Source organism: Photinus pyralis, unplaced genomic scaffold (genome assembly GCF_008802855.1).
Source record: "Photinus pyralis isolate 1611_PpyrPB1 unplaced genomic scaffold, Ppyr1.3 Ppyr1.4_LG6, whole genome shotgun sequence".
Lineage (NCBI taxonomy): Eukaryota > Metazoa > Arthropoda > Insecta > Coleoptera > Lampyridae > Photinus > Photinus pyralis.
The window spans coordinates 16,567,122-16,583,123 of NW_022170663.1; the positions used below are offsets into that span (position 1 = coordinate 16,567,122).

The 16,002-nt window shown below is 36.1% G+C and overlaps 1 protein-coding gene across 1 annotated transcript; it reads right to left on the minus strand.

The window, feature by feature from the left end:
• Positions 1 to 1,166: 1,166 nt before the first annotated feature.
• LOC116174511 (lipase 2-like) lies at positions 1,167 to 15,130 on the minus strand. Its single transcript, XM_031492446.1, has 3 exons — positions 15,089 to 15,130; positions 1,356 to 1,499; positions 1,167 to 1,310 (listed from the first exon to the last, which is right to left on the minus strand). The coding sequence occupies exons 1-3, from the start codon at positions 15,125 to 15,127 to the stop codon at positions 1,167 to 1,169; spliced, it is 327 nt and encodes a 108-aa protein (XP_031348306.1). The 5' UTR covers positions 15,128 to 15,130.
• Between the last annotated feature and the right edge of the window lie 872 nt (positions 15,131 to 16,002).

Genomic DNA, 16,002 nt, shown 5'->3' on the forward strand with positions numbered 1-16,002 from the left:
GGATTATCTGTTCACTAGTTTTGTACTAGTTAAAAAGAATAGAGAAACTTTCCTGGTCAATAAGACCGATTATAACCCCAACGTTTCGTTATTTTCAAAATTTTCCCCGGAATCTAATTTGATGAAAATTTTAAGACAGCAATCGTTCTCAACATTCAATCCAGTCGGCATCTAATCGTTATAAGCAGTTTGTTCCATGGAGTCTTTATAAGTCCGTTCATTCCAACAAACATTAACAGAAAAAGTACTTTAACCATCTATTGTTCATTGCTTGGGTCCGTTTGGTAAAAAACAAATTAAGAGGGATACAAAATTCTCTTTCATTGTTGCAATGTAATAAATGTTACTGTTACATAGTGTAAGAAGTTGCAGTTTTCTTAGTTTCCGATTACTAGTGATTCTTCTTAGTTAAATACCCGACGCCTCATTTTTCCAAAATCGTTTTGTAAATATCAGGCAAGATGGATTAACCACTAACAAATCAGTGAGAGATTGCCATTAGCGTATTAAATCTTGCAGTTACAAAGATGGAAGCAAAACTAAAGTAAAAGGGGTAAATACAATAATTATATTTGTTTACTTAATTTTTGTACTTATTAATATTCCTGTTTTTTCCACACATGTTTTAAGGCAGTGTGGAGCCTAGGATTTAGTTTTTCGAATCATGTTTTGATGAACACTAAATGAGTAAGTCATTTAATAGTGTGGTTTTTGAACCCACGTATCTTTTTATTTATTTTAATTTAATTTCCGCTTTCATACCTTATCGTAGGTGACTGATCCTTTATCAAGTTGAAAGCAAAGTTAACTGGGTCATCTTCTAAATATTTCATCATATCATTGCAATGTTGTAAGCGCCTCTTTCTTATGTTATCTGCATCATGCATGGATCCAGCACAACGCTTCATTATAATTCAGTAAAACCAAGCACGCAAATTAGAATTAACAATCACTTAAGAAACAAAAAACGCGTGAAACAACTCGGTCCCCAAAATCAGCGTTCAAAGTTTTCCAAAGGATCTTGTTCTAAGCCCTCCCAACCAGAAGTTTAACCGATCGGCTGATCTGACTTTAGTCTGATTCAAACTATTCTTTTGACATGTAGAGAACAGAACGAAACAGACAGATGGACAACTCTGAATACTAACACAACAATAATTTATTATTCATGATCTTACTTGAGGTGTGTAGACGTTCAGGTACAGGCAGTCTTCCGAACCTCCGGGTGAACTGAACTGGATACATTTGGCAGCATCTTGAGTCGCATTAACTAATTGACCTGACAGATTTCCTGGAAAGGCAACTGGCGGCTGTAAAGACTTGCGGTGGTACATTGAAATTAACTGGTAAATAACCTTAAATCGAAGCTCCCCGATTGGTGGTAGAGCAAACGGTATCGCTCGAAATGTAAAGTAGGTTTTTTGCTCGTCAACAGTTTTATTCACTCTTCCAATTATTTTCATACCATTTTTGATTTTGACAACTGGTTGCTGATAATCCTGCAATAGTAGATGGATGTATTTGTTACATTACGTGTAAATTACAATCACTCGCGCTGTAAACTTTTCTGAAAGACGTGAACCATCTCTTTGTGGTAAACAGACGGTTACAACAGTCAAAGCACATATAGTCAGAAACAAGACTGAACATGTCACAGTCATTGTAGAAATTCTAAAAGATTGCTTATTTGTAACATGTTATAGCTTTTGTGCACAATTAAATATTTGAATAGCATCAGATAAGGTACTTCATGTGTGGGCGATAAAAACGTTAACAGTTAATATTTATCGGTATTTGTACACCTACAATTAGTAATAAGTTCACTGACAGTTACCTGTAATAGTTATTTACTATTACATAAAAGGAAAATGACACATTACTGGCGAGGGAACGTTGAAGTACAAGGGCCCGAGTACATTAATTTCCTAGTCAGTAATGACAATTTACTGACGAGTTTTGTATTAAATTTTACCCGAAATCATATTTTAATATAAAATTTCAACTTTTGATTAATGCCAATCTGTCAATGATGACAGGAGTCACTATAGACATATAGCAATGTGACAGGTGCGGCAAGAAAAGTGACAGCTGCGGTTGGTAAAGTGACAGCCGGCAGGAAAAGTAGGCTGGTCTGCCTCCCTCAAGGAATCTAACATTTCCCTGACATAAAGTAGGCATAAAAATGAAGGTTTCATGACTATTTCGGATAATAGTTATTTGTATAACTAGAGAAGAAAGTGGAGTTTTTCAATTCGAAGTTAAAGTTTTTGACACATGAGCGCAGCGAGTGTGTCAATTTGAACCAGAGTTGAAACGCACTTTCTTCTCATACGTAATTTTTTCTCAAACTCCAATCAAAATTGAAAAATTATCGTATGCAATAATGACGTTTGACACATAGCAATCTATGTACGGGTATGTTTCAAGTTTAAATGTGATTATTAAGATTATCCTAGCAATTTTTTTAAGAGAGGAAAGTTACATTTTCTTCACCCTTTTTAGAGACCAAAGTAGTTGTTTCTGGAGTAGTTTCAGAAAAAGAAGTAAACACCGCCACCATTTTTAACTTCATCGGGGAATAGGTAAGACAAATTGGTGATAACCACATCGGCATGCCACAAGCTACCGTTTTAAAGAATCAGATTTAGGAAGGGAATTTAGATTAATGCATGGGTGTTCTAGAGGGTTCTTTAGGGTTTTTTGAGATATTAAAAACGTATACAAGGTTTTGCTTATCATGGAAGCACAAACATATCCATAGTCCAGGAAATATATAATTTTAGTATGCAAAATACATGGTAGTTCTGGACTTGTTTTATGTTTGCTGTGTCTATGAATCCGAATTTTCAACTACCAACCAACAATTCCCCCGCAACCCCTCCAAATTTTGAAAAAAAATATCGCTTTTTTTTAAAACCGTCTTGTAGACAATAAATGCGACAAAAAGATCATATGATATTTTGAGATTAAAGGAGGGAGGGGGTTAAAACAAAAGATAAAGCGGGTGAAGGGAGAGCGAACACGAACGCTCCCTACGTGCTTAGTACGTAAACATTTTTTAGGATGTTTTTGGTTGCATACTATATCTACATTTCAAATTTGTAAGTATTACAAAAAACTATTTCTTAAAAAACATATTCTTTTCTTATTTTTCAAGATTTTGGGGTGTTGCGGAGGGAATTTTTGGTGGGAAGTTAAAAATTTGGATTCATCAACCCAAAAAACATAGTTAGCCTGTTTCCAGAACTACCATTAATTTTGTAAACTAAGATCCTCATATGTTCTGTATTGCCTGGACTATATAGTCAAGAATCTTCCAACAGGAACTAGTGATCCCATGGATTACTTCAATAATGCAACTTGTAGAACAACTGGCTTCAGATTTAGCGCTGAATCACAAATCGTGGTTCGAGAAGCCATACGTAAACTAACAAATTTGCTGTGGCCAGCACAGGTACCACCCTCACATATGCCCATGCGCGATTCCGCCCTTTAATATCTGGAAATAAGTGTACCAAATTTGGTTCCAAACTAGCCGGAAATAAGAGTACAGACGGACCGACAGATCTACATAATCGAGATTTTGTTTGATTCGGATTCCTTGTATTTCCATAAAAAAAGTGGGGGGGTGATTTTTTACCCCAATGCAATGTAATACCTCCTTTACTAACGTGCATGTAGTCCAGGAAACGAAACTTAAAATTGTATAAAACCTCCGGAAACTTTTCAAAATGCATCGATTTGCATGAAAATTTGGGATTAAGTTCTATATTATGCCGATGGGCGATTTTCATTTTATAGGGGTGAAAACTAGCCCTTTTTGCCGAAATCCGTAAAACAAAGTGAGTAAAATTTGCGCAGTTGATGTTTAATTAAACAGCAGAACGCGTTGAATTTTAATTGCCCCCATCCATATATGTTAATATTTGGCGATTAAATTCCGTTAATTGGGGATTCCGCGCCAATTTGTGAATGGAATTTCGCCCGTTAACTCCAGTAGGAGGATATAGTTACTCTTGTTCATTTGATTGTAAGTACGCCATTTGCATTTAATCTGTCAGCATATCTTCTTTAGGTTCCGGTTGATATTTAATACGATTTTCCATCGACGATTGTTGCAGATTCATCTATAATTGGCCCTCTTGTTTAAAGAGGTATATGTACATTTTTAAGTTTATCAACCAAGAAGGTTACCTTCGTTTTTCTTTTAGGGTTCTAATTTTATGAATTAGGCCACCTGGATCATGAACGGAACTTGATAACAGGATTGGATCCTCAACAAGGAAACAACTGCCGTAATCTTCACCGTAGCAAAGTAGCTATTTTTATCACTTTCAATTAATTTGTTACCTTCAGTACGGATTCATTACCTTTGCGAACTCTGTTAAGTTATGGTCGACTTTTGCACGCGAAATTTATGGTATCCCGCCACTTCCTTCTGGAGAGGTTGGTCGAAAAAGTATCGTACTTGTGAGCTTACTGCGAGTAAGTCGAGGCCCTTCAGGCATTGTTCAGTTCATTACATTCCGAACTCAGCAGCTTAGGAGTTTTCTTTTGTTGCAGATTTTATGGATCCGGGAATTGAGCTCACTTTTCTGGATAACATCTAATTAATCAAGGTGAGCGTTGCATTTTTATGTTTTGCCAATATACGTGCGCATTTGTGTTCGGATCAATTTCTTTGTGGAAACTTGCGTCAAGATCAAGTCATTGGAGATGACAACCTGAAGGGCGAAGATAGAGCTCACACCTATTTGAGACAAGGTTACGCCGCGCGCACGTGAATTATTCAGGATAGACATCCCACCTCGGCCCTCTCACTAGAACCCTAGGCCAATATATGAGTAACATCGATATATGTCCCTCATTTCCATGCACCTGCAGGTTGAGAGCATCCCTATAACTGTTGTTAGCAATGGGGCTTTAGATTTTTCGTATCGGGTCGACACCATGACTTATTCGACCGCGTCATGGACTCATGCTCACTAAGGATACCACCATAAAATATCGGTCCTACAGTGTGTTTAATTACCTGAAAATATATGAAAAATTATTTGAAAAAAATTCAAAACTAGAATTGGACGGACGTTTTGGTTCTTTGGTTTTGGCCCACTTGTTTCAAATTTCCAATCATCTCGGTAACGCGATCGGGATTAAACAAGTAAACAATTTTCTTTCTTTAAGAAACTAATATCTACTCGTACTACAAAAGATCAGATCAAATGTTATGTAACAAATTTCGACTAGCTGCAAGAGTAAAGCCTTCCGTATCAGAAGTGGATTCAGATGTACGCTTATAAATTTAAAACTGTAGAAGAATAGATGGAGGAAAACAGATGGTTCGCGATAGTGTCATTTTATTATGCAGCTTGACGTAGAAGAATGCTCTTAAAAATAAAAAACCGAACGTTTACTTAAAATCTAAATTTAAGTTAAGAAAAGTTTAAGAATAAAATCTTTTAGAGAAACAAGCAGAAAACGTAGCAACCGAATCGTTAGCTGTAACATCGTTGAACTTTAAAACTAATAAAAAGGCCAAATGAAGAGTAAATATGCAAACTGTTTCTCAAAAGAATAAAGAAACAGGAAAGTGTTAAAATCCCTAAAGAACTTTTTCGTGTAAACTTTTATAGTCGCAGGACTATAAATTTGATCAGACTTATTAGCATACGTTTATGAACTTTGCGATCCTTAAACGAGTTGACGGTTTCGCAAGGGCTGGTCTCGCGAAAAGGCTTCTGCATTGTACGAATGCAAAGTAACGCGCCCTCTCCCCCATCCGGCAACATAAACAAAACTCGACTCTAACTTTTCGTCACTCTTAAAACCCTTTTAAATACTTAGGGTTTACGTACAGATCTTAAATTATAATTATCGCAGAAAGACGGCTGCGGCTATTATTTTAATAATTCCCCACTTTCAAACTTTTGCAGTTTAATTGTTCTTTAAAGAGCTTCTAATATGGTACATTGAGCGGATGCGATCCTTCAAAGTGACTCTGAAAACGGTGCTTCTCTATCGAACTGCTTTTTTCGCATGTAGAGTCCGTGTCATACTACCGCAATTATTCGTAATTGGTCCACCCTTTTCTTCTTATGAGGCCTTAATTTCAAAACGAACCACTACAAATGTTAATTTTCATCAGAAAGAAATATTTGCGAGATTTACCGATGGCGGGTATAGTTTTGTATTAGCATTTACCGTCACTTCAATTGCAACCGCTATCCCCAATCGTAAAACGTCCCTCTAAGATTTACACATTATTGTATATGCAAAAAAAATTTTTACAAGGATATTTTCTCGAGGTTAATACAATGCCGAAGATGAGAGCGAGCCACCCTGTAGTGAAAAAAAAACGTAATCTCGGTTTAAGTATTGGAAATAGCAGTCGGGACATCCTGTATGTAAAATCATTCAAATTGTTTCATAGGATCTGAGTAATTTAATTCAAATAGACACAGAAATAGAAGTAAAAATAAACGAGACTGTTTTTCAGGTGGATCGTAAAGGCGTATGTCTGCGGGAAAAATTCAAAAATTTAAACCCAAACCTAAATGCTCTTGTTTACAGCATGTACGAGCATGATAATACGAAGATTTTTTAAGGAATAGTGTGTTGGTTAAACCCTTTAGAGATTCCGTTCCACGTAAGACCTTTACCAAATGTTACCCGAAAGGTTTTTACAAAATCTTCCATCAAGCAGGCTCGTGAGAATTTCTGCACATATTATTATTTTGTAGTGCTATCTGTCCGTCTGTCTGTCCGTGTGCATGACAACGTCGGATAGCTTTGAAAGTTGGTACACATGTGACATAAGAAAAGTCGCTATTATTTTTCAGCTACGTAGACTAACGGGTCAAAAATTTACAGCCCAAAAACGATCTCGAGGGTCGTTCGGTATTCAGCTGTAGCGGAATTTTTAAATATCCTTTAGCCGAATTAACTTATTAAAGGTTTTCCAAATCCTGTATTATGGTTTTAGATAATTTCACCATATACATCGGTAGGTACTCCAATTTTAGGGACGTCTTATTTTTTGTGATACTACATTGTTTTGTGCAATACAGAGGGAAATCTTATCTCCACGTGGATCCATCGAAACTATACACAGATAGTTACGTATATCTTATCAAAACATGTGTATTATTAAAGTTCGAAAAATCGATGTAAATAAACTAATTATTAAAACACTCATAATTAAATTAAAGTAAAACTGTTGCAGCTTGGGTGGGGTAGAGTGGGCACAAAATAGATATTGCCACAAAATTTTGAATTTTCCTATAAACTTTTCGATTTACTTACTGCAATTATTTACTGTGAGAGTTTTAATTTTTACAACTGTAACGGGAGCCCGCTAGAGTATTTTTTCTTGTGGCCCCTATCTCAATTTGTGACAAATTTAGAATATTTCGACCAGGGGGCGAGCGCCAACTTTGTAACCGTGTTGCGTAGGGGGTCTTGGTTTTTCGCGAGGTTTTTTGTTGTTCTTCGAGAAATGGTGAAAATCTTGCACCATAGGCGATACAGCGGTGTTTCAATACTTGAAAGGTGCAAGGTAGGTATGCATTTTCAGACCTTCAGACCGCCTAGGTTCGCGAGAATTAGTGTAACGTTAGGTCACTTCTTTCGGTGGCATCCCTAAGTACAGTATCCGATATGGGCTCTACTCACAATGCTATATACATTTTTTTCTCCTAGGAATTTTTATTAGATTTTGGTGTTTGGAACGATGCTTTACGGTGGCTTTCCCAAATTAAGAAATAAATTTCTAGCTCAGTGTTAAATATGGTGGTTCTGCAAAAAAACAATGTGAACTAGATGTGTGAAATACGAACTAATCACGAAAAAAAGCGTGAGAATTCAATTCCAATTTCTATAGTAAGAAAAAGGGCGACGCGACGGTATAAACTTAAACTCCCGCAATAAACAACTTTGTGTTTAATTAATACAGCTGGAAACCAACTCGATCATTTGGATTCCGCTAAATCGAGCATTCTCGGGAATTTTGTGAACGAATAGGTCTCCTTCCGTTACGAGCCAGGGTTAAACGACATCTATTCTTGACCCCATTCCACAAATCCTAAAATTGATGATGTCTCAGTTGCCCAAAGTTGAAATGGCCGGAGGGTAGATTTGGGCGCAATATAAATAAGGTAAATTGTTTTTTTGTATTTACGTTTTAATACGGACCGTGTCCTAAAAATTTTGAAGTTTAAACCTTAAATAGAACCATTGAAGCAGTGTATTCCCATATTTCTAAATGAAGCAGCATTTTCCAAGGAGAGGAAAAATCAATTGTAACATGACCGAAATTTATTTAATTTAGTACGCCACGTACGAGAACGCAGTACAAATTTTGGGATACTGGATGTTCCAACAAACATAAAATTGATTTTTTGGAAGGCTGTAGAGGAAGGCAATATATTGTATTTATTTGCTATCAAATGGTCGAAGTGGCGGAAGAGATCAATTTTTGAATTTTCAGGTAAAGAGCCCGTTATTTTTTTACTAATTGGATCAAGGTAATTTTAACAAAGTGGGCTAGCCGTGGAAACATTTTGGGACATAAACGTAAATGTAACCATTCTTACACACCGTATTCAAAAATTGTTGTTTCCTTCTTTGATTATACTTAAAATAGTTCTAGAAACACCATATACATAAACACAAAAGTCTTTTTTATGAAAAATTATGAATAAATACTATTTTACGTAACAGTTCTCTGGTACTAGGGTAGCAGTGCACGAAAAATGTTTTTTACATCGATTGTTTATGATTAAAGAGGTTTACTCAACCTCATGTTCATCAATATAAAAATTTAACCCCTAGCAGTTTTAAAATTATGATTTTTTTATTGAAAACTCTTACTTATACCAAATTTCTAAAATAGGGGTTGTCAGTTTGCTTTGGTTTGGTCGGTTTAAGATTTTAACAGTATTTTTGGAATTTGTATTTTTATTCAATATACCGCTTCATAGCGAACGTGAACAAGAATATGTCTAGCGATTACAACACGTACATTTTCGGTAAACGTGTGCGATAAGCGAAGAGAGATACCGGACCGTAAGGGGGTTTATCGGCAGACGAGTTTAGACTTTCAAAGAGCTAGCACGTGTTATTTAATAACTGCGATTATTTCGCAGCTAATTTCGCGAGTGGTTATTTACCATAGGTGCGCTGAAACTTTTGTTTTGGGTAAGTTTATCTACTTTAAAAATTCTAAATAAGAACGTAGCTGCGAGTTACCTGCACGTTTAGTTGTGCGCTGGAACGTTTTAGCCTAATTCGTAACAAGGTCTTTTATTTACGGGTTGTAAACATTGTTCAAAGGAACATTCTCGAGTCGCTGAAGCGCTCTTCAAACAGAAACGGGGTTTTTAAAACTCACATTAAAACTCATTGTGATAAACAAAGAAACATATTTTGGACCGCCAAATGTAACGTTAACGGTTGGTTAAAGGCAAGTTCCTCAAAGTTGAGTGTAATCATTAGACAGCGCATTTTGTGATGAATAAAAAAAATGTATCCAACGGCATACGGCAGTGAATTTGAGACAAATACCTGCAATGAAACCTAGTTAATAAATTGGAAAACATTAATACCAACACAGTGGTACATTGGGTTATTTATTCCTGTGCATAATCACATTAAAGTAGTGGTCGGTTATTTTTAGGAATTTGCATAAGGAATTTCGTTTGAAGTAGTTAGGAATCGGCCCGTGAAAATTACTTGCACGAAACAGATTTTGTATTGTACTTATTGTTAAGAAGCGGATCCAAACAAAGGATTTTGGTTATTTTGTTCATTGATTTAAAATTTTTCATTTAATTTGAGTGATACCATTCCTATGGTTGGATTAAAATTTTGTTAGCATTCAGAGGTATGTGTATATTTTGAGTAGGAGAATGTACCAGTAATTTATTATGTGTCAAAGACGACAGTTTAGACAATCATCAAATTTGTCATGGACACGTGATCACGAAATAGGCATTTTTTATATTTCTTTTTATGAAAATCAAACCAATACTTTACATCCAGGAAAAAATGGAAATCGATCGCCTTTGTTTTCATTAATATATTTAATCAACTAAGGTCATATGAGTATTTATTTAAAGGCCAAACTTCCGTGTGGTAGGTGGTATAGAAAAGATTCTTATTACTGGGCTAGCCGTGGGTAAAAATTAATTGTCATGTTATAATTGAGCGAGATCTTTGATCCTTCTAAACCGTTACATAAGATGCCTTTATCATCCCTCGTTGCAACAGAACCACCCTGAATGGCTGTTTTCATATCCTTAACACCCTCCACCCCTATCTTATATTCACAAAAGAAATCGAATCTGTTAATAAATCTCTCAATTTCTTAGACTTCCAACTCACTCCTGCAAATCAATGTCTATAGAAGACCTACCACCATGTTATCCCCTTCGATGTCCCCCATCCCCTCACACACGGGTTATCCTTGCGACGAACTCAGCAATGATGACCCCGCAAACCTTATAATGAAATGGTAAAAATAAGTTGGATCAAAAGCTAAATGTGTAATTCCCAAAATAGAATTTCATTTTAAATAACCTTTGGTAGTGGGCAGGGTCGATACGGTTGATCACGGGCCCTACCAGAAGTTGCTACTCCTTGTTCCTGGTCAAGGTCAGGGAAATGATTCGGGTCACAGATAATTCAGTTGAAGAAAGGGTCAACCCAGGGGAAGGGTACGTGTTCAAGGCGGTCGATTACTGGCTAAACACATAATTACGGCACACGGAAAATAACAATTTCTCAAAGCGAAAACGAGAGAAAAAATGCCCCTTTCTATATGTACGGATGTTTGTTGAAAATCTTCTAATTAACCACTAGTAAAAAATTCTCGGCTCACTCGTAATTATTATCTTCGTACACTTGGGCGTCCTTGCACATTTTATCCTGGTTTTCACTTATCATTGCAACATAAATTCGGCAACTAATAAATAAACGGAACTGAAATCATAAAATATGAGTTTTCTCCTAGGTTTTCTCTCATGTTCCAAATGACGAGAGCTTTCGGGTACTGCAAAAGTAATTTAAATATCCCCCGGGAACGGTTAGAAAACTGGTCAATTATACACTCGAAATAAGAGGATCGCCTCAGTATTCCTTTTATTTGGCAAGATACGAATAATTTGTTATACAATTTTTTATGTGACATATCTGATCGCATATTGAAACTTACGGCACCACTTTCGGTTGGAAATCGATGCAACTTTCGTTTTTCAAATCCTGTATCCAGATATTTAAAAGAGCAAATCAATCTGTACGACAACATAAAATATGCATATGGTTGATATACAAAACAAGTAAAAAGGTTTTTACCTTAGACAAGAAAAGAGACCTTGCCTAAGGTTTTTACCCTAAGGCGAGTAGCTTTAGAGCATTTTCCAGACATTTATCAGTACTTTCCAAACGGGTATAGCTATGTTTTTCTTTATTAAAAGCATCTATGGCTAAAATTCAATGAAATATCTCAATAAATAAGAAAGTTAACATTGCTTAGTCTACGCTTTCGCACATCTTATTTTGCAATATGTGATATGTTTGCGTTTACTAGAAGCATCTGTGGTTAAAATTTCAACGAAATATGTTCATAAATGTTCGCATTGCGCAGTCTGATTTTTGCTATATGCGATATGTTTGCCTTTACTAGAAGTATCTGTGGTTAAAATTTCAACAAAACATATTAATAAATTAATCGTCAAGATTTTTTTTGCCTCAGGTACCAGAGCTACGAGTAGGATACGAACTAAATATATTATTGAAAACCATAGGACTACACCATTTCCAACTGTAGTTCAAAAAGAATCACATTTATTTTCAAATATATCATTTGTATTTTAAAATTGTCGGATGAATATTCAAAAGCGTCATTTGTAGTTTAGAATGGTCAATCGAATATTAAAAAATATCATTTTTTGGCAACTCCATCACCATCTACACTTCCGGCCGTTCATTTTTGATGAAAGCCTTAGATTTCTAAGATTTTCGAAATCCACTCACAAACAATTTATAGAAAATCTCCAAACAATGAACGAAAATCTTAATAATTTTCTTGGATTAACTCCCTTGTTAAACTTTCAATCTTTTCTCATTTATTTTTAAGAAAATGTAATTCTTTTTGAGAGAGCTATTCCCTCCAGCAGGAACCAGGTATTTGCACTCCATCAATTTTCATTAACACTTTTTAATTCCTCAAAAAACAATAACCGGATTTGTTAGATACTACCTTCCCTAATTTCCATTATTCCACTACTTCCTCAATTTTTTTACCCAAAATCGTCCCGAAACCTTCATTTTCATGCTTACTTTCTGTCAGTACATTAATCAAAAGTTTTATATTAAAATTGAAATGTTATATTAACATACGATTTCGAGTAAAATTTAATACAAAACTCGTCAGCAAATGACATTACTTGACCCAGAAGTTAAATTACTCGGCTCCAAAGGACCTCGCACTTCAATATTTCCTCACCAGTAATGTGTCATTTTCCTGACTCTTATGTAAATAACTATTCCATGACATAGGCAGAGCGGACTACGTTTTCTGCCGCTTGCCAGTTTACTGGCCGCATCTGTGACATTGCTAAATGTTTATAATGCCTCCTGTCATCACTGACAGATTGACATTAATCAAAAGTTCTAGATACCGGGTGTTCAGAAAAGCTGGTCGACTCCATAAATAATACGGTGTAGCCAACTTCGGGTATGAAACTTCAGGGCGGGTGCTTTGTTACAAAAAGTTATCGCCACCTCCCTCGTATCACCTCCCCTGGCATCCCCGGGGAATTTCGAGACCGGATTTGGACTCTGAGACTGCGAAAACCCCCCAAGTAACCATTTCGGAGCAATTTCTCGGCACTATTAATTGGGGCGATTGAGACGTCTGCAAGGAATACATATATCCATTGGTGATGTCAAAACAAAAGCTATTTCGGTTTAAAAAACAATTTATACTTGTTTGTCAATGTCGCCTTAATTAATTTTTTTTCGAATAATTCCCCATATGCCTCACTTTTATTAAGCGTAGTGATCTTGTTTTTCGAAATTAAGCAATAATATTAATCCGAGTAACTTTGATAATGGGAATGTTTGATTTAGTAATAGGTGCAGGGTGTTTACAGTGAAGTGGTACATTTTCCTAATTTCAAGGTGCCATAACTATTTTATTTTCAAACGGAACTATCACTATTCCAGGAGTAATTTTATAGAACGAGTGGCAGTGCCATTTACATACAGTATCAAACATAGGATGTTATCGTACGAACGCCAAAATTCTACCCCATTATCAGTTAAACTAAATAGCATACCTAAGTATGTTACGTTTAAATGAAACGATAATTATTGATAAAAAAATGCGAACCTGGTATTGCAACAGTGATTAAAAAATCTATCCCGCGCCATTTGAAATGAAGTGTAAAATTACACATTCAACACGCATGGTTTGATTTACAACTTCATGAGCCAAATAAATATAGGTTAAATAGAAACTGAGTTCGATTACCACTATCAAAAGAACCAGAATAATGAATTATATCGTGTGTGCTCTACTCCTAACATCTTCACTTTTGGTTTGTATCCAATTTTTTTTTCAGTTAGTAACATACTAAGTTTTTCGTCCTTAGGGAACCTTCGTAGGACCAGCTGTTTTAACAGGTAGGTAGGATATCGGCTAAGTGGAATTACTGCGTACTTGCATTGCTGCTTCTCACAAAATGTATTGGTTGGTTGGTAACTCTCATTCAGTTCATGGTTATACGATTTTACTCATTACAGGTTTTGGACGAAGGTTTAATGCATTTCATAAACTTCTGTTTCCAGATACGGCCATGGAAAATGCCGATGGAAAACCAGACCAGACGGAGGAAGCTGACACCTTGCCAGAGTCGCGGTTCAATGCTGCAGGTGATGGTGGTTGTGATCGCTATTCACTACCCAAACTTGGTACGTTCGGATTCCACAAACTAAACTCATGTTTCATCGATTCTTCTACAGATCAATCCGACTTAAAAGAGCCATGTAATATATCTCGTGAAATTGATGACTCCCTCCACTCCGATCTTACAAGTTAAAAACGAGTAAATAGTTGAGCAATATAAAACGGGGCTTTTTAGTTCTTAGCCATAACCTATTTCCTAAAGCAATTTGTGAAACTAGCCATTAACGGCAATCAGAGATTTTGGACGCTGTGTCCAAGACACCATGTCTATCATGGGGATCTTGGAAAAAGAGTTATTATGATGGTAAAAAAGCAACCTAAATATTCCTGTGTCCAAGACACCATGTCTATCATAAAAGAGTTATTATGATGGTAAAAAAGCAACCTAAATATTCCGAATACGAAGATTATCCAGAAAAACCGAAATGTTCTCATTTCGTGAGTATTTTTTTCTGATGTTTTTTGAACAGACACAACAAATTTTAAAAAAAAGCACTTTCTCATTGCTACTTAATACGGTGACAATTTACAATTAAATTGGTTCAAATTCCATATGAAAATGAAGAAAAAAGTCGTAAAACTGAAATTTCTTTGTTCGTGTAGCGATTTTTTTGAAATTTCAGCAGTGGCTCTTTCTATTTTAAAGCTATCGATTCCAAACATATCACTTATAGCGTGCGTTGTGCGTGTGCGCAAACCAAGTGATTGGTGAAGCACGTAGGGGCAGGTCAGAATTGTCAATATGAACTTCTCTCCGAAAAAGAGGTATCGGGATAAGAGGGTGCTCACAAAATGATATGGATTAAATTTAAACTGCAGCTGATTAGACGAACAAATTTGGCGCTCTTTCTTCTGAATGTTCCGAAAGTTCATTTATGAAGGGGTTCAAGTTTTGGTCGAGACACCCTGTGTAATAGCAAATTAAGTACCTGTGGTAGGATGGTGTCATAAGGAACTAATCGAGTTATTCGCTCGGCCACAAAAGAAATTAGGAAGAGCTCGTTGATTTTCTACAAAATTGACGTCGAAAAATTCATTCAAAGTTTTGTAGAGATACGTATCCGGGCGGCATTTCAGAAACAGTACATTATTGTAATAAATCTAAAACATCAAGTCACCTACTTGCTGGAAAGTTTTCCCCCGATTCATTTCATCTTTCATAAAATAGGAAAAGTGTATAGGTGATTTATTATGTGCTGCGAGATTAGAATGTTTCTAACACGTCTTAAGGCAAACGCTATGAATAACAATAATGTTGCAAAGTAACGCCTGTGGGTATGAGTGACTATGATAAATAACCTCGGCCGTATTATAAATTTAGGTACCGAAAAGTTTCTCGTGAGTAATAAGGGCGCACTGTCTACAAGTAGTTGCGCGCGTAATGAGTTCGCGCCCTCCTCTTGTTTATTGTGCGCGGCTGTCGACGAAGAAACAAATTGGTCGGTAAATCTGAATACCTGTAGATTAAAAACCACGTGAAAATCGCTCGCATTTCAGATAGAGTTGTATAAGTAGAAATAAGGTTGTAGCAAAAAAACAATTTCCAAAAAAAACAAAAGCTTATAAGTAACTTTTGATGTACTGATTTGATTTCATTTCATCGCACAAAATCTGCAGCCCAACCTTCAGACTGTTTGAGTTTGTGGATTCTACAGGCCAAATTCTATACGAAAATGTTTTTTTCCCGACAACGATCTTCCTGATGGTGGAGTCAAATCTTCAAACGCGAATTGCGGGTGAAAGCAACGTCGGAAGTGGGTACCGTCAAAGGGAAGGTGATAGCCCCAGACAACGATCTTCCTGAAGGTGGAGTCAGTATAGGAGCCTCTTGAGTTAAGTAGGTATTGCTGTATGATAACGAGCATTGTCTTGCTAGAAAAGTTGAATTCCAAGCTCATGAAAGAACTTAAGGAATTCCTCCTTTGCGTAGATTTCTTCCAATGTCTTTCTCATTGAACTTTTTCTTCTTTTTTATTTAATTTCCTATAATTATTTCTTTCCTATTATTTTCCCAAATCTCACCTCTAAATTCTAAT

Excerpts from the sequence above, each read along its gene's own strand:
- LOC116174511 (XM_031492446.1), bottom strand. The coding sequence starts at position 15,127 with ATGAAAGATGAAATGAATCGGGGGAAAACTTTCCAGCAA. Across the intron at positions 1,500-15,088 it reads GGGGGAAAACTTTCCAGCAA|GATTATCAGCAACCAGTTGT; the intron begins GTAGGTGACTTG and ends CTACTATTGCAG. Across the intron at positions 1,311-1,355 it reads TCGGGGAGCTTCGATTTAAG|CCGCCAGTTGCCTTTCCAGG; the intron begins GTTATTTACCAG and ends AAGTCTTTACAG.